The sequence below is a fragment of the Cyrtonyx montezumae genome, unplaced genomic scaffold, assembly GCF_038088225.1.
Source record: "Cyrtonyx montezumae isolate F1298 unplaced genomic scaffold, pur_monq_1.0 scaffold_6, whole genome shotgun sequence".
NCBI lineage: Eukaryota > Metazoa > Chordata > Aves > Galliformes > Odontophoridae > Cyrtonyx > Cyrtonyx montezumae.
This window is the reverse complement of record NW_027072067.1, coordinates 10,514,467-10,531,584: the sequence shown is the minus strand read 5'-3', so window position 1 is coordinate 10,531,584 and position 17,118 is coordinate 10,514,467. Positions and strand designations below refer to the sequence as shown.

At 60.6% G+C, this 17,118-nt stretch overlaps 3 protein-coding genes across 5 annotated transcripts in view; 2 read left to right on the top strand and 1 right to left on the bottom strand.

Annotated features, from left to right (window-relative positions):
- The window catches only part of RBM6 (RNA binding motif protein 6), a 54,106-nt gene extending 53,444 nt beyond the window's left edge, over positions 1-662 (top strand). For both annotated transcript variants that reach the window (XM_065749436.1, XM_065749435.1), the window contains exon 23: positions 381-662. In XM_065749436.1, the coding sequence (XP_065605508.1) occupies positions 381-506 (126 nt within the window). In that variant the 3' untranslated portion in view covers positions 507-662. The remainder of the gene's footprint in view (positions 1-380) is intronic.
- A 2,221-nt stretch (positions 663-2,883) lies between these two features.
- On the top strand, positions 2,884-10,496 carry LOC136056998 (semaphorin-3D-like). Its single transcript, XM_065749437.1, has 18 exons — positions 2,884-2,929; positions 4,846-4,971; positions 6,046-6,206; positions 6,293-6,355; positions 6,452-6,571; positions 6,643-6,745; positions 6,822-6,950; positions 7,028-7,173; positions 7,480-7,594; positions 7,665-7,734; positions 7,813-7,957; positions 8,032-8,254; positions 8,330-8,412; positions 8,481-8,522; positions 8,633-8,790; positions 8,884-8,948; positions 9,048-9,178; positions 9,246-10,496. Exons 2-18 carry the CDS (start codon positions 4,869-4,871, stop codon positions 9,606-9,608), a joined length of 2,220 nt encoding a protein of 739 aa, XP_065605509.1. The 5' UTR covers positions 2,884-2,929; positions 4,846-4,868; the 3' UTR covers positions 9,609-10,496.
- Positions 10,497-10,566: 70 nt separating this feature from the next.
- RAD54L2 (RAD54 like 2) overlaps positions 10,567-17,118 on the bottom strand; it is a 38,544-nt gene continuing 31,992 nt past the window's right edge. The window contains exons 16-22 of one of the 2 annotated variants that reach the window (XM_065749632.1): positions 16,648-16,823; positions 15,778-15,974; positions 15,474-15,670; positions 14,904-14,993; positions 14,239-14,331; positions 13,576-14,040; positions 10,567-11,558 (exon numbers count right to left, since the gene is read on the bottom strand). In XM_065749632.1, coding sequence (XP_065605704.1) covers positions 11,491-11,558; positions 13,576-14,040; positions 14,239-14,331; positions 14,904-14,993; positions 15,474-15,670; positions 15,778-15,974; positions 16,648-16,823 — 1,286 coding nt within the window. In that variant the 3' untranslated portion in view covers positions 10,567-11,490. Of the gene's footprint in view, positions 11,559-12,564; positions 14,041-14,238; positions 14,332-14,903; positions 14,994-15,473; positions 15,671-15,777; positions 15,975-16,647; positions 16,824-17,118 lie in introns of both variants that reach the window. The other variant, XM_065749631.1, reaches the window with a different exon arrangement.

Below are 17,118 nucleotides of genomic sequence, written 5' to 3'. Positions count from 1 at the left end.
ACAGCTCCCTGTGAGTGCAGCTCTTGCTGGTGCTTTGCCTTTCTCTTTTTCAATCCCAGCTTGCACGTGGCTGCCTCCTGTCTGGCACTGTGCTTTGGCTGCCCGTTCCAACCCTCCTTTGTAATGGTGCTGATCTCCACAGCCAGTCCCTGTGTTTTGCTTCTCACTGGGAGTTTGCTGCCTCTGGTTTTGTTGCGTGCAAAGGCTGAGAGTTTCTCCCAAAACATCTTTTAGAGGAACACAGCTTTTCCTCTTCTCCCCGATCCACATGGGAGCGGTTGGCCGTCCCGAAGCAGCCCAGGGGAAGCTGTCTCTTCATGGGTGGCAGCAGGTGGCAGGCAGCAGTCACTAAGACACGTTGTGTTTGTGGTGTTTTTCAGGCAGAAAATCGGAAGAGAGGACCTGGCCTGGGGGCCCAAGGGAGGCCCAACAGGAGGCAGTCCAATGAGACGTACCGCGACGCTGTCAGGAGAGTGATGTTTGCCCGCTATAAGGAGCTGGAGTAAATGGTGGAGAAAACCCCGAGCGCATCGCCCACCTCCGTCTCTTTCTCTGTGTAATGTTCTCTTGGGTTTTTTTTTTTGGGTTTTGTTCATTTGTTTTTGAATTGTTACAGGTTTTGCTGCTAGATTTTTTTAAATAAAACTGAAAATTGGTCAGTGCCCACCTCTTGCCTGAAATGGCAGCCTTCAGTAGCACGTGTTGCTTTTGGAGGGTTCCCACCGTGTTTAGCTGCCTGCTGGTAAGGGCCTGGAGCTTGTGTCTGTGTCAGGGCTGGGTGCTCCTGATGCTGCTGTGGGGCAGGGTGTGAGCAGGGAGCAGAAGACAGCCACAAGACCTGACAGGAAATTGGGCGTGACCTGTTTGGGATTCATCCTGGCTGTTAGCAAGGACAGCCTTCCTGGGTGAGTGCTGCTCACACAGAGGCAGCTCCTGGGACAGGGATGTGTCCAGGGCGGTTCGGCTGAAGCATGATGAACGTGTGTATGTGTGTGAGCTCAGCTGGGGCTGCGTGCCCTGGGCAGATTGGTGCATGCCGCTGGCCAGCGTGGAGCAGACCTCGAGCCCAGCCTGCAGTAGGGCTGCGATGGAGCTGGCCTGGCTTGCACACACCCGCTGCTTACCCACCACAGGTGTGTGAAGCTGAAGACAGCAAGACTGGAAGGTAAAGGACCACCTGCAGCAGCTGACGACTTCTAAAGAGAGCAGAAGACCTACTGAGGCTGCATTTCTTTGCCTCTGGCACAGGGAACCCTGGAGAGCCATGGAGCACTGCTGGTGCCTTGGTGCTGCACCCAGCGATGGAGGATGCAGGGAAACCTGTGGTGCTGACATGCACCCAGGGCAGGTAGCATCCTTTATAAAGGATTTGTAGGCAGCTCCCTGCTGCTGGAGACCCCTCTGTGCTCTGTCCTGAGGCTCTGGTACAAAGCCAGGGAGAGGAGCTGCTCGACGAGTTTGGTTTAGAGGGCTGTGTGGAACTGCAGGTGGAGGAAGAGTCACCTTAACACTCGTGCCTTAAAATGAAGGCCCTTAACCAGCAGCTGGGAACGGTTTGTTTGGGTCCACGGACTGGGAGCTCTGTTACAGAGTGGAAATAGTGAGGGAATGTCCCAAACCGCAGCGTGGCAGCCCAGCTGCTCCCCCCAGGCATCTCCAAACGCCGGAGGAGAACTGGAGAAAACGTGTGGGCTCCCTCGAGCGTCTGCAGGAAGGGTTGCAGGGACGTGGGGCTGCTTGGTGTGATGTTTTTGGTGTCTGATGTTTTTGATACTGTTGATAGGGTACTTCTAAAGAAGGCTCACCTGAAGCCACAGCTGCATTGCAATTACCTTGATCTCTTTTTAATTGTTTTCCTCCTCTTTCCAAGAGTGTTTACAATGGTTCTGGTGCTGCCACCAGTACTGCGTGTTGCAGAGCAGGAGTGGGAGGCTGATCCACGTGTCCTGCAGTGAGAGCTGCTGCTTTCCCTCCTTCCCAATGAAGAGCTGTAGATCAAATTTTGGTATTGATTCATTTTAAAGCAGTGATTTAGGACCCTCTACACAGAAGAGGGCAGTGTATGTGGAGCAGCTCCCGTGTAGAGCCAGAGCTGCACCTCAGCTGTGTTCTGGGGCATGGGGAGCTGAGCTGGAAGCTCAGTCCGTTCGCACACAGGTCCTTGTGTCTTGTTGCTGGGGAGAGGCTCAGCTCTTCAGAAATAGGAATTCCTCTCCACGTATCCACGTTTCTGTGCAGACATCGTTGGGGTTTGAGCCGCTGCAGACCCCAGGGTTGGCCAGAACGAAGCTGAGAGCTGCTCTGTGGCCACGCAGAAGCCCAACTCCCAGTCTGGCTGGGATTCTCCCCTTCCTCCATGGGAGGATTTCCAGCTCAGCACACCTCAGCATCCTGCCGGCTGGGTGTGCAGCAAGGAAGCGGGGAAAGGAGAGTGCCGCGCCCCCGGGGGACAGAGCCCTGCGGCCGTACAATGGAAGGATGGGCTGGTCCCAAATGGAGCTGGTCCCAAATGGAGAAGGCTGGGAGCTGCTTTGGGGCCACCTCACCGGAGCTGTCACGGTGGCAAAGCCGGCGGCGGAGCACCGTGGGCCCGACATTCCCTGCGCCGCGTTGGGTGGACGGGGGAAGGAGAGGAGCAGAAGGACTGCGGGAGGTTCGTGGTCCCAGCGGCGGGAGCCCCGCTCCCGGCTCCGACGTGAGGGCCGCTTCCCTCGGCCGCGCCCGACGGCTCCCTGCGCCGTCCCACCCCTCGGGGGTGCGGGATCGTTTGGGAGCCCCGCACCGCTAGATGGCGACAGCCGCCCGCACCGCGGGGCTGAGCGGGACGCGGGGACGGACGGACCGACGGACGGACGCAATGGGCGCAGCCCCGGCCCCGCCCCGAGCCCCAGGTGCCGCGCTCGGCGGACGGCGGCTCCGCGGCGCCCGGGTGAGTAACGGAGCGATGCGGGGTGCGGGGCGGTCCCGCTGCGTGCGCTTTGCGCCTTCGTGCGTCGTAACTCTGAATGAGCTTCGCGCCGTCGGGGTGGGGGTTGGTGCGGTGGGACAGGGCTATGGGACGGCGGGCGTGCCCAGGGTGGGGGCACTGGAGTGATTGGTGACCCTAGAATGGGGGCACTGGAGTGGCTGTTGAGCCCTGAGCAGGGGCACTGCGGTAGCTGGTGTGTCTGCGTGGTGGCACTGGGGTGGGTGATGCCCTATAGGACAGGGTACTGGGGTGGCTGGTGAGGGTTGCTGCCCCACGAACTGTGCTCGAGGAGCACTCTGCTGCTGACCCTGCACAGGTCGGTGTAATGCTCAGGCTGCTGTAACACACAGCACGCAGCAACGTGTGGCTTGCTGCAACGTGTAGATTTCTCCTGCAGAGCTGAGGGCACTGAATGTGGCAGGGAAAGAAACACCCCGATAGTTTATGAGCTGGAGATAGGGAGGTCAGTTTGAAAGCAGAGATATCAGCACTATAAGGAAATATGGGAAGAATTCACCCCTAATCTAATCTCACTGAATTCCACAGGGATGCGAGGCAGAGCTCCATCGCTCTGGTTCCTCTGATCGAGAATTAAACAGGAAACCCCAATGATGCAACTGTTCCCCAGTCCCCAGGCACAGTGTGAAGCCGTGTGCCAGGCAATGCAGCACAGCACTATGTGGTGCTTTATGAGTTGTGGGGGACCTTGCATGATGCCTCAGTAGCTGAGGGTCTGGGATCTGGCCTGGTGGTGCCCGAGGGCCCCATCCCTCCCCAGGAGCCCTGCTCACATTTTAGCCCTCACACAGCTCAGCACGCTCTGAAAATGGAGGGGGAGATGCTGTATCGGGTGTCGGCCATGTGGTGGACAGGTGATGAGGGCTGGACTTGGGTTTGGCCCACACACAGCACCGGGGTCTGGATGGTGCCAGGTATGTGGCCGTGCCCCCAGGGATCTCCAGGCTGAAGGGACCTGAGTGTTTGGTGCTGCTGGCTGTGTGCAACTTGTGGTCCCAAGGGCTTGGCACGGCACACTCTGCTTTTGGGGCATCCCCTCCAGTGGCTCTGGATCAGCAGGAGGTTTTGGGACAGGGATGACAGCTGCCGCTGCCTGATGGAGCAGCTGTGGGGCATCCATCACACAGTCCCCAGGGGACAAAGGCTCGGGCAGGGCACGCGGAGCTGCCCGACGTACAGTTGCAGCCGTGGGCACGCGTGGCACTGGCAGCACACGGTGACGTGGGCAGAGCCGCGGGGCAGCAAACACGCGGGACACGGCACAGTGTCCCCGTCGCCGCCCGCCCTCACTGGTGCCCGGCTTTGCCGCATCTCTCGGCCCGGCCCCGGCTCTCCCGCAGCTGCCGGCCCCGCTGTAACCCAAGAAGCGCAGCCCGCGGGGCTCTGGATTAGCCGCGAGACAATCGGGGTCTGTGGGGCGGCACATGGCACACGGCTGCGGGCTCGCTCAGCCCCCCTCCATCCCTGGGGACGGAGCTCTGCCAGCACCCTTCCCCCCGCGGCGTTTGGGCTCCTGCCCCGTTCGTGGCACGACAGAAAGTGCTGCCAACATCCCTCGCCCGGCGCCTGCCCTCGGCAGCAGCCCCTCTCCGTCCCCTCTCTCAGGAGTTGATTATTTGAAGCTGTCGGCAGTGTTTAGCTTAACCCTGGATTCATCGCCCGCAGCTGTTTCCATCCGGGGACGCTCCGTCTCATCCCGCAGACGAACCTCAGGGAGAAGCGTCGTTCGTGTGTGTGGGACGGGGCCGCGGACCTCCCCCGGCTGCCACCCGGGCCCACGCCGCGGTCACGCAGGTTGCCGTCGGGGCAGCTCTGCGGGGCCGAGCGCATCGCATCGCGGCGCAGCTTCTCCCCTTCAGGCGGAGGTCCCGTGCCGGCAGCGATGTCCCCGTTGGCCGCAGCCCTGCTCTGGGTGCTGCTGCTGCGGCCGCACGGCGCCGGGACACGGAGGCAGCAAGCCCCGCGCCTCCGCGTCACGCACAGAGGTGAGGGGGCTTGGGAGGTGGGCAAGGAGGGCACGGGGCCGCGGCATCCCCACGCGTGGCGACGTCCCTTGGAGGTCCCCAGCAACTTCTGTCCCATCTCTCTCGCGCACCCACCCACCTGTCCGAGGTGTTCCCCCTCCCGTGGCCGTGGGGTGGGGCTCCACGGGGCCGCACACGGTCCCCGCAGCCATGGGCAGAGGCAGCAGAGGAAGCTCCCAGCATCGGGAGGGCCAGGGGACAATGAAACAATGGCACGGGATGTGACTCACGGACAGCGAGGGGCGGCGGGTTCAAGGACACAGCGGCCTCAGAAGTTTAGGTTTAAAAAAGCCCTAGGGGGAAAAAAAATAAATATAAAATGAAAGGGCCTTTGAGAGCCTCACGTCGGGGCTCAGCGTGGGAGAGGGAGGGAGTTTGGGGGCGGGGTGAGGGAAGGTGCGAGGAGCTTACAGAAGGAAACGGCAGCGGTGATGCCGTGGGAATGCAGGAAGGATGGGCACAGTGAGAGGTGGATGTGGGTCACACCGCGACAGCGCAGCGCTGGGGCACTGCTGCACGGCGTGGGGCTGCACGGTGGCGATTTGCCCTTAGCAACGAGGAGATGGAGGTGCAGAGCCCCGCGGGCTGCAGGCTGTGCCGCGGGGCAGGCGCTGACCCCAGGAAACCAGGTCAGCCCGCACCGAGGATGCTGCAGCTCAGGGGACAGATGGGATGTGGGAAGGAAAAACACCCCGTCCTTGGGCGATAATGGCACAAAGGAGAGGATGTGTCTCACCCATCCCCGCAGCCACTGTGCAGTGAAAGCAGGGACAGGAATCCAGCTGCTCGGTGGGAAGCGTGTGGCAGCCCATGCCCGGCCCTGAGCAGCGCTGCTCCTTCCCCTGCACCGCGTCAGGGCCACGCCGCTCGCTTCCTCCCAGCTGCTGCGGACGCACTGGTGCCCACGTCCCATGCGCTTCCTGTGGCACTGTGCCCAGCTGGGGGCCACAGCACTTTGCCCCCCACCTGTGTGCTTTGGACTCGCATTGGGGTGGTCCCCTCACGGCCGCCCTTCCTCCCACCCTGTTCCCCCAGAGCTGCTCAAGTCCAACAGCTCCCGGTGGCTGTTGGCCCCGGGGGACGCTCCGGGCTCCCAGGCATTGCTGCTGGATGAGGACAGGGCCTGGCTGATGGCGGGAGCCAAGAACCACATCATCCTGCTGCACCTGGAGCATCCAGGCAGGGAGCCCGAGAAGGTCAGCGCGGGGCAGCGGGTGTGTGCCGGGCAGCGCTGATGTCCGGCACCGCATCTCCAGCACAGCCCGCGGTTGTGTGGTTGCAGATCTCCTGGCCGGCACCCAGGGCGCAGGTGGAGCACTGCCGGCTGGCAGGCAAGGACCTGGAGGTGAGTGGGGCTGGGAAGCCCTGTGCCCGGCTTCTGGGTGCTGAGCCCCAGCACTGCAGGTGTGCCCACCACTAACAGCCATCTCTCCTCGGGCAGACCGAGTGTGCCAACTTCGTCCGCCTCCTGCAGCCCTACAACAGCAGCCACGTGTTGGCCTGCGGGACCGGTGCCTACCAGCCTGTCTGCGCCTTCGTGCAGCTGGGAGCCCGTGGACAGGTGGGGTGTCCGTGGCGGCGCCCGGTCCCTGTGCAGCCCTGCCACAGGATGACCCTTCCTGTGCCCTGCAGGGTCCCGGGGTCCCCGCGATGCGGCTGCTGAGCCATTCCCTGCAGTCGGGGCGAGGACGGTGCCCGTACAGCCCCCAGCAGCCCTTTGCTGCACTGCTGGTCGGTAAGAGTGGAGTACCGGGGTACGCAGAGGGGTCTGGGGCAGCTCCCGGCTGCTCCATGCCCACACTGCCCTGCAGATGGGCAGCTGTACTCGGGCACCTCCAGCGACTTCATGGGCAGCAGTGCCGCCTTCTTCCGCACTGAGGTCGGCGGGGGTGAGCGGGGCTACATCCGCACGGAGCAGCACCAGGACCACTGGCTGCATGGTACGGGGGCTCTGGGCCTGGCTGGCGGCCCCATGGGGAGCTGCAGCCACGGGGCAATGTCATGCTGCTGCTCACAGAACCCACGTTCGTTGGAGCCTTCGCGATCCCCGATACCCACAACCCACATGACGACAAGGTCTACGTCTTCTTCCGTGAGATGGCCCTGGAGGGCGGGCAGTGGGAGCGGCGACACATCCACGCCAGGGTAGCCCGGGTCTGCAAGGTCAGCACATGGTGAGGCGGGTGCTAGGCTTCCCTGCCTGCGGTCCCCGTCCCTGCTGTGGGGCCGGACCTGATGGCCACTTGAGGTCCCTTCCACCCCCAAACCCCCTGTGAGTGGGGGCTCATCCCCACCTCTGCCGGTGCTCTGCTGCAGAGCTCTGTGCACCTCCCTGTCTTTGGGCACCCGGGCAGGGTAGGGGTTGGGGCTGGGGCTGTGGCTGTGTGCTGATGCTAGGCTGTGCTGGTGCTGGGCTGGGAAGGCAGGTGCTGGGCTGGGCAGGTGTGTGTAGTGCTCTGTGCCCGGCAGAACGATGTTGGAGGGAAACGTGGCCTCATCAACCGCTGGAGCACGTTCCTCAAGGCCCGCCTGCTGTGCTCCGTTGCCGGTCCCCATGGCACGCAGACACACTTTGACCAGTTGGGTGAGTGCCACCTGCCCGGGGGTGCCACCGTCCTACACCCAGTGCCAGCTGCTCCTCTCTCTCTCCACAGAGGACGTTTTCCTCCTCCGCACACGAGACCCCCAGAACCCCCTCATCTTCGGCCTCTTCACGTCATCCAGGTGAGCCCACTCCTGCGCATGGGGAGTCCATGTGCCTCCCCCAGCCCTCACCGTGGTGCCCTGACGGCCGCCCCGCAGCGCTGTGTTCAGCGGCTCCGCCGTCTGCATCTACTCCATGGCCGCCGTCAGAGCGGCCTTCAGCGGCCCCTTCGCACACAAGGAGGGCTTCGACCACCGCTGGGTGCAGTACAAAGGCCGCGTCCCCTACCCCCGCCCTGGCACGGTACGGATGGAGGTGGTGGGTGGCAGTGGGAGGGTCCGTCCTGCCCACGACGCATCTCCTGCTGTTCCCCACAGTGCCCCAGCGAGACGTACGACCCGCTGCTGCGCTCCACCAAGGACTTCCCTGATGAGGTGATCAGCTTCGTGCGCGCCCACCAGCTGATGTGGGAGCCCATCCGCCCGCTGGGCCGCCGGCCCGTCCTGCTCCGTGCCAATGTTCCGTACCGGCTGCGGCAGCTGCTGGTGCACCGGCTGGAGGCTGAGGGCCGCCACTATGATGTGCTCTTCCTCGGCACAGGTGGGGGCTCAGCGCGGCAAAGGATGTGTGTGCGGTGTTGGACCCCCACCCCACAACGCCTTTCTGTGTCGGCAGATGATGGGAAGGTACTGAAGGTGGGGCTGCCCGGCGAGGCAGGTGCTGAGGCTGTGAGCCTGGAGGAGATCAGCATCACCGAGGTACGGGGGCACTGGGAGCAGCTTCCCGGAGCCCAGCAAGGCCTCAGCGCCTCCCCTTTGTCCTCCAGGTGCCTTCACCCATCCTGGACATGAAGCTGTCACCAAAACGGGTGAGTCCTCATGCTTCTACCCCAAAGGACAAGCCATCTGACCCAGCCCCTCACCCCCTGGGTGTGCCAAGGCCCTGTCCTGCTGACTGCTGCTGTGTGTCCCTGAGCAGCAGGAGCTGCTGGTGAGCAGTACTCAGGGGCTGCTGCAGCTCGCCCTGTCCCGCTGCGAGCACTATGGGCAGACCTGCACGGACTGCTGCCTGGCTAGGGACCCCTACTGCACGTGGGATGGTAGCGCCTGTGTCCCACTCCTGATCACGGAGAAACGGTGAGTGTGACCTGGGGTCACCTCATGTCCCCTGCACGGGGCAGCCCTGGGCTGGCAGGAGATGCCAGCGTGGCCCCATCCACTATCCTGCAGGCGTGCTCGGTGCCAGGATGTGCTGAAGGCCGACGTGCTCAGCCAGTGCCAGGACACAGCAGAGGGTGAGCACCAGTGCTGGGGTTGCTGGGCAGCGAGGCACCGCCAGCACCCTCTGCCAAGGAGCATGATGCTGGAGCTGACCCTCTCCCACTCCCGTGCAGGGATGGCAGCCGCAGAGCAGCCCGTGTTTGGTGTGGAGAAGAACTCCACGTTCCTGGAGTGCCAGGCGCGCTCCCCGCAGACAGCGGTGCGGTGGCTGGTGCGGCACGGCGAGGGGCCGGGGCTGAGCGAGGTACGGGGGCAGCGGGGCTGGGGCGTGGGAGAGGAGGATAGCGGGGCCTGACTGTGCCCGTGCCCAGGTGAGGAGCAGCGGGCGTGTGGCGGTGCTGGAGCAGGGGCTGCTGATCCGCCAGCTGGGCCGGGAGGACGCCGGCACCTATGAGTGCCAGGCTGTGGAGCGCTCCTTCTCCCGGCCCCTCACCCGCTACAACCTGCACGTCATCCGGCACGAGGCCACAGAGCCACCGCACCACCGCAATAAAGGGGCCAAGGGCACCCACGCGGAGCCGCTGGCGCTGGGGGCACCGGGCAGCAGCAGCCTGGACGCCTACTGCACCGCACTGCGGCTCCGGCAGCGGCAGAAGGCCTGGCACCAGAAATGGCAGCACCGTGCCCCGGAGACCAAGAGCGGCCGCGTGCGCCGGCAGCCCCGGAGGCTGTAGGGGCACAGAACCGCTGCAATGTGACTACCTCACACCGGGCCGGGACCGCCCGCCTCAGCTCAGCTCCTGGATGCAAACCTGCGCGCCCCGAGGAGTTGATCCCCATTCTTCCGAGGCCCATTCTTAGCAGCAAGAAGGACGACAAGAGGCTGAGAATGGAAAGGAGCCGTTCTTGCACGTGATCCCCAGCAGCCAGCGGCACCTGGAGCCATAGTGGGCACAGCGCCCGGGCCCAGCACTGCCCCCACCGTGCAGGAGGACAGCCGAGGGGTGCCCGCCTCTCCCACCACAGCCCACGTTGCTTTTATGGATTCCAAAGCCATAAAACAGGCAGTTATACCAACTTACAGTTTATTATTTTTTAAAAAAATGACATGAAACACAAGTAAAAATAAATACATCATATAAACAACAAATTGTTCCAAGTCTCTGCTCTGGGAGCTCAGGCAAGCACACCCCGTTGGACAGAGAGCAGAGGGAAGCACGAGATCACGCGCAGGGCACCGACCCACCCGCCCTGCTGGGCGCTCCTCCTCCCGCCCACAACAGACCAGCCACAAACTAAGGCGGTAGTTAAAAAACAGAAAGAATAACCACAGAACAACAGAAAAACCAAAGTGAGACGTAATGACGGATTCACTCAGGCTCCGTGCGTGCCGTGGGCTCCAGAGCTGAGCCGGCGCTACCGTCCCCACAAAGGGAGCGTGTCATCCACAGCTGCAGGGAGGCACCGTCCCCGCAGCCCTGGGCTCTGTTCCCCTTGTGACCGACACCCCCCAGCCCTCCCCCAGTTCCTCCCCCACATGAACACAATTCACCGAAGCGCGGTGAGCAACACTGGCTGCGGAGGTATTGCTGCCCCTCCCCTTTGGAGCCCCCAACTGGAAGCGATGTTCTGGTGTTCAGCCGTTTGCTGCCATCTCTGAGCCACAACACATCATTTCTAGCGACCCCCCCCTCTGCTCACCGCAACCTTCTGCTTTGTGTGTGCATCTGCAGCCTCCCTGTGGAGCCCACCCTGCCCTTGAGACGTTCCCCCTCCCCACAGCAATCCCTTAGGGTCTGTAAGAACCTGGGCAGAGCCCAGCAGGGCTGTCTCCCGTGTCACCCCCCAGCCCCACTGCTCCCACTGGTCTTCGGGAGACAGAAAGTCAGCAGCAAAAATAAAGAGAGCACTGAATCAGGTGGGAAAGCACCACTCCAGGGTCAGGATGGGAGGCCTGCGGCAGAACCACATGCTAAGGGGGGGGGATGTAGGGTGGGGAGACCCCTGGGAGAGGGGCAGCAGTGCTCACAGAGGTCCCTCCACTCAGGAACAGCCTGGATAAGCACATGGTGCCGGGGCTGGGGAGGGAGAAGAGACACAAGTGTGGCCCCAGAGCCCTGTGGGCAGCAGGGATGGCCACCCAGATGGCAGCACGCCAATGGGCACAGAGACACCGACCCTCTTCAAGGGGGAACCCCACTGTGCACAAAAGGTGGCTGGGACCGGGGCAGGAGCCTGGACTGCTGTGGGGAGGCCGCCTGCAGAGCTGTCCCCACAAGTGCCACCACCTGCAGTAGCACAGGGCCCAGTGGGGACCCCCGGGGCCTTGTCTCGATACGGGGTCCCAGAGGAGGCCTGGCTGCAGAGGGGCTCCGGTGATGCTCAGCTCCCGCTCCCCCCACCGGGGCCACCCCTCGCTATGACCCATCCCCAAATCCATCAGCAACCACGGCCTCACGGGGACACGGCAGACAGCGGCACGGGGCCGTGCGCGAGGAGGACACACAGAGCACGGGAGGGCATGACTCACAACGCAGCACTGTCACGTCTTTGGAGGAACTTGCATGAACACCATCAGTTAATTTGCTTTGTTACTTTTGTGGGGGGGTCTGATTTTTATTTCCATGGTGCATCCAAAGACAAGTTGTCCAGCAGTTTGCTCAGAACCCCTCGGTTTTCAACTCCTAGGATATGTTAAAGAAGAAAGCACTATTTTAATGTTTGTCTTGTTAAAAAAAAAGAAAAAACTTAAAATAATTTGCATAGCTAAACTGTTGATCTAAGGCTTCTACGAACGGCGTGGTTATGTTCGACAGACAACGTCCATTAAACAGAGAAAGACACTAGGAAAGCCCCGGAACATTGCTTTTATTGTTTCCACGATGCGTCTCCATCCCGCGCGGCCCTGACGGAGGATGGCAGCGCATCCTGCCCTGCCCTGCCTGCTCCCAGCCAGCGCCAACACGGCATCCTCTGCTCCCAGAGCCCTCGGGGCTCACCCCAGCCCTGAGCAGCTGCCCCTCATCCACCCAGCCCCGCAGTCTCCCCGCTGCGAAGGAGCACAGCAGCTCCTCCTCCTGTCCTCGGAGCACCAGAGCGCCCCGTGCCCCCCCCCCAGCTGCTCACAGCCCCCCATGGGACACAACGAAGCTATGAGGCCGTGGCCAACCTGCTCTACCAGACAGCCCGACAAGCGTCCGCGACAGAGGCCAGCGCTTCGTGCTTCTTTGCGTTCATACGGAAATTAACTTAAAAATAGAAAGAAAGAGTTCCCCGAGCAATAAATACGATGCCTTCATGTAATAAATTAAGGTAGAGATTTTGTCCGGGGCGGGGGGGGGGGAAAGCGGCTCCACTCACAGAGCCACCGAGCCCTGGGTCTGCAGGGGTGGGGGCACCGGGACCCCCTGCAGCAGCCATGCAGCAGCCACTGCCCCGGCAGGACGCGGGACGGACCTCCCTGTGTCAGCAGCCCCAGAAGGGCCCGGAGCCCTGACGCTGCTTTCTAGTGAATTTAAAAAGGTGACAGATTGTTTTGGGGGTGCATTTCGTGTTGGGTTGGTTTTTTTTTTTCCTTTTTTTTTTTTTTTTTTTTTTTTATACATCAATCCCTCCCCCTACAACACGCACAACATAAAGTGTCCCCTACCCCCCCCACTCCCTCCCCAGTAAAAACGCTTCACCCCCGACCTCTGCTGGAGCCGCCCCCTGGCCCCCACCTCCCGGGGGGGAGGGAAGCTCACGGATAAGGCAGTTCGTGTGAGAGGGAGCAAGCCCACCAGCACCGCGCCTCCGGGCTGAGAAGGGCAGCGACGGGCACCGAGCCTCCCCCTTCAGACAAGACAGAACAGAAACAGACAGACAGACGGGCGTGGGAGGGAGGGAGGCACTCCTATGGTTTGCATCGTCGCTTCCCTCCGGCCCTGGCTCGTGCTCCCCTGGCCTTCAGGTCCACCCTACGCCCCCACCCATCTCCCAGCCCTCAGTACAGTTCAGATCCTCAACAGCTAAAAAAACAACAGAACAGAATGAAAAGAAGAAAACAAACCCCACGCCATACTCTTCACATCCTTCTCCACCCCACTGCCATGGCCCAGGGGGGGAAATCCTGACACCCACAGAGGTCCTGCAACTTTCGCCTCCCGGCGGAGCCGAGACCAAGCGGGAGCCAGGCCCGTTATTTCCCTGTGATCTCTATAACATCGTCGTCTTTGTCCTCGTCATTAGAGCTGCATCCCACCTCTGGGACCTCCTGGGGTTCAAACTGAGGCACCTGGGACCGAAGGAAGCCCCCGGCCGGGTAGCCCGAGTGAGGGGACATGTAGCCAGGGTAGGCAGATGCCACGCTCCTGGGAAGGCTGCTAGGCAGGACGGGGGCTGGGAAAGGAGCGAACATCCTGGGCTCGGGCAGGAGGGACTGCGTGAAGGGAAGCGAGTAACTGGGCAGCACCCCTGTCAGAGAAGGGTTTAGCATGAACGAGGGGACGCTGGCGGTGGCTGAGGTAGCAGCAGAAGAGCTGGCGGTGCCGGCTGTCAGCAGAGGGTCAGTAGTCACAGGGAACACCAGATGAGGGTCTGGGAGTAAATTGGGCAGCTGGTAGTAAGAGGAGCCAGTGCCCATGTACAAGGAGTTTCCTGGCTGGGAGGCAAATGGATGGGTTAGGTTGTGGTTTAAAGAGACAGGAGGCATGGCGAACCCACCGGAGACAGGGAACCCGTGTTCGTATGGCTGCACGGATGATGGCAGCTGGCGCTTCTTCTGCTGCCTGCGGGCCTGCTCCTCCGGAGTCGACGGCGAGCTCGACTTGCGCTTGTTGCCCCGCAAGTCCAACACCGAGTGGGCATCGACGTGCTGGCTGGGGGCTGGCAGGGCTGAAGACACGGAGGCAGCCACGCAGCGAATCCCCGCACGCTGCTCCGCTCCTCGAGCTGCTCCTCCAGGCGTGCTGTCTGTACGGGATGGGTGGCCTTGTGCTGTGGTGGTGCTAGGGGAGCTGTGCCGGGACTCCCGGGCCGCCGCCGCCTCTGCGTACTGCTGCAGCTCGCTGATGATTTCGGGGCTGTCGGGGGATATGGGCCGAGTGAGCTCCTCCGCGCTGGGGAGCTGCGGGGATGAGGCACTGTGTCTGCCGTTGCTTGCGGACTCCAGCGAAGAGCTCTGGGAGCCTGCAAACGAGGAGGTGGAGTAGGTGAGAAAGACAACCTTGGAGAGAAAGCTGGGAGCTGAGAGGTAGAAAAGGGGAGGATATCGTGGGGAGGGCATGGGGTGAGCTCTGAATGCAAAGCAGCCAGGGAACGGCACACCCCAGACACTCAGGCTTGGCAGCAGATGAGCAAGCCCCACAGGGCGCCCACAAGTCCTACCGGAGGCAGCTGACCGACGGTCCTCATTGCCCTTTGGCTTCCCAGTGGTCCGGATAGCAAAAATCCGCCCATCACTGGTCCGGATGTACGTCCCTGGAACAGAGGGACAATAGCTTCATTCACAGCTCCTGGTTTCAGCTGAGGACCCCAACCGTTGATCAGCGAGGTTGCCTGGCCAGGAGCACGACAGCAGTGCTGCAGAAGGCCAGGCCCGCAGGACAAGCAGGTTGATCAGCAGGGGGCTTCTGGCCTCTTCCTCGCTCCTCAGCTCCTCTTCAGTGTTCCTGGGTTGGAGCTCACCCACTCCCAACAAGCTGCCAGTGGGAAATGTGGAACCTCGTGCTCAGGGTGCTAAGTTTGCTCTGAGAACATTGGGGAAAAGTGGCCATCCCAGTACACGCGGTGGGTGTTGTGAGAATGAGACGCTCGGCAACAAAGACCAACAGCTCCTCCCAGAGGCAGAAGCATTCATAGTTGCAATAGTCCTGAAAGGGTCAGCTTGCAAAAGCACAGCAAGGGCTGCAACACAGCCTCCGTAAAGTCCAGATCTCCTCTCCTTATTTCCTTCCTCTCAAGGGCCTGACTGATGCTTTACATCCTTTTCTTTGCTAATTAGCATTGGCCAAGTCCCCATTCATAAACCTTAACAAGACAGAGGGACTTACCTTTCGTCCCTCGGATGATGTGGATGCTCTCTCCAGCACTGATTCTCGCCTGTACATCAGTGGATGTGTTTGTACCCGGAATCACAATATCTAGGAGTGGAGGAAGAAACAAACAGTGCCTGTGAAACCACATGCCAGCCACGGCTGGGAGAGGGGAATTAACCCCTCTGCTTGCAATGCAATTGTCTCCTCTCTGTGCTGTGCTAGAAGCAAGCCCCAGGTATATTTCTGAGCAGTGCAGGAGGCAGCACAGGCTCCAGGGAAGCAAAGCCCTGCTGCTCTGGCACAGCATGACCCCTGTCTCAGCCAAAACAGCTGTTGACTACTGTCTGGAAGAGTATTCACTGGTCTCCCACGGAGTTCACTCCCAGTAAACCACCAACCATGCACCCCTTAGACACTGCAGACGAAGTCCTCCACATACCGGGGAACTACTCAAATGCAGAGTGGTGGTGCCAGTTGCTCTGATGTTTGTTTACCCACAGCCCACGTGGGCATCAGCAGTTTACCTTGCTCCTCAACTCACTGTGGTCATCACAACTCAACTCCCTGTGAGCATCAGCAACTCACCTGTGGTTGTGACAATCTTTTGCACAAGGACACCAGCTCGCTGTAGATAGTTGATGGGGAAGTTGACTGCAGGGTTGGAACTTGAAGTTGATCCTGCACTGCCCAAGGGGACATGCCGAGGCATCATAGGAATGGGAGTGGATTGAACTGGGCGGACACTTGCCACTGGCTTGTCCTCGCCTTTGAGGGCTGGTCGCCTAGTGAGAGAGGAAAGTGCACAGTCCTCACCGACAGGGCTAAATGTCCTGTGTGCCTTCATTTCTCATCTACAACATAGGAAGAAGGGAAAGATGCAGACACTTACCAGTTCCTCTGGCTGAAGGCAGGGATGCTCGTCAGACTCTGGTCACTGGCTGGGTAATACTGTGCGTAGGATGGCCGAGTGTAGGGGACGGACGCTCGCTTTTCCTCCTCATAGCTCTTCTTGGCTGCTTTCTTCTCTGCCTTGGTCAGCTTGTGCTCCTTCCGGTCAATCAGCAGTGACTCGTGTTGAAAAGGCTCCTGCAGCCCCACAGCACAGAGGTTTTGTCACCAACTCACCGCAAGAGGGAACCAACATACCCCGTGTGGCAGCCACCCTGTCCCCACCCCAGTGAGAGGGAAGAGGGGAGTGGAGGCAGAGCTGGTCAGAGCACGGTGTATCCAGGGACATGCTGCAGAAGTGACCAAGGCACAGCCTGAAGGGCGACAGAGTCAGCTAAGCAATCACGTCTGCCAAGCAAAGTTAAGAGTGCAAGCACAGAGCCTGCTGTGACATTCCACAACCACCAGAGCCCAACGCCTGCCCACAGGTCCACCCTGCAGCACCACCCTACCAGTGGAGCTCTCCCCAACAGAGCCAAGTGCTGGCTTTCCCCTGCACTGTTTTAAAATCACCCCAAGAAGAGAGCTGAGAGCAAGTCAGGACATGCCACTACCTCCTTCCTGGTTGAAATAAGAGGTGTCCTTGCCCTGTCACCTGCCCCCAAACCTGTCCAGGACAGAGGTGGCTCAAAACTTGTAGAAGATATTGCATAGAAGGGCAAGTTTCTTGGGACTCTCTGTGGAAGAATTTTTACCTATTCCCACCAGCACATCAACATGTTCTTCTTGCCACCATGTCCCCATCACACAGACAGACTCCTGCAGACCCCCTCTTATGCTGTACTAGAAAAGAAGCAGGTTGGTCTTATACCTTGGTGATGAGGTGAGGATACTTGAGACAGGCTAATTGTAGAACTGACTCCTTCATCTTGCTTGGATTGAGGGAGAGCTGAGCAAGGTCAGATTCCTCTTCTACAAAATGCAGCAGGTTCTCCACCTCCCGTCGGGTAAAGTTCAGCACTGGGTTCAGATCATCCACCACTCGATCTGGAAGAGGGAGAATATAGTGTAAGCTGAAAAGGAAAGAGATGGACACTGCTTCCCTTTCTACACTCTGGTCCTAACAGAGCTCCCTCTTTGCAACTTGAGTGTTCCTCAGAAGCCTTCTGTAAATGATAAGGCATCGTGTTGGGAGATGAGCCTGTCTGACCAAGTCAGACTGACAAATGTCTTATCCTCTAAATTGCACAGCAGTGCAATGCAGGTATACAGGAACATGAAGCTAAATACAAATGGTGACCTCCACATCCTAAATCTGAAAACAGACAAGGTCAGGGATGTA

Coding starts and splice junctions, on each gene's coding strand:
- LOC136056998 (XM_065749437.1), top strand. CDS start 4,869: ATGTCCCCGTTGGCCGCAGCCCTGCTCTGGGTGCTGCTGCTGCGGCCG. Junction 7,174..7,479: donor GGGTAGCCCGGGTCTGCAAG/GTCAGCACATGG, acceptor TGTGCCCGGCAG/AACGATGTTGGAGGGAAACG. Junction 9,179..9,245: donor AGGGGCCGGGGCTGAGCGAG/GTACGGGGGCAG, acceptor GCCCGTGCCCAG/GTGAGGAGCAGCGGGCGTGT.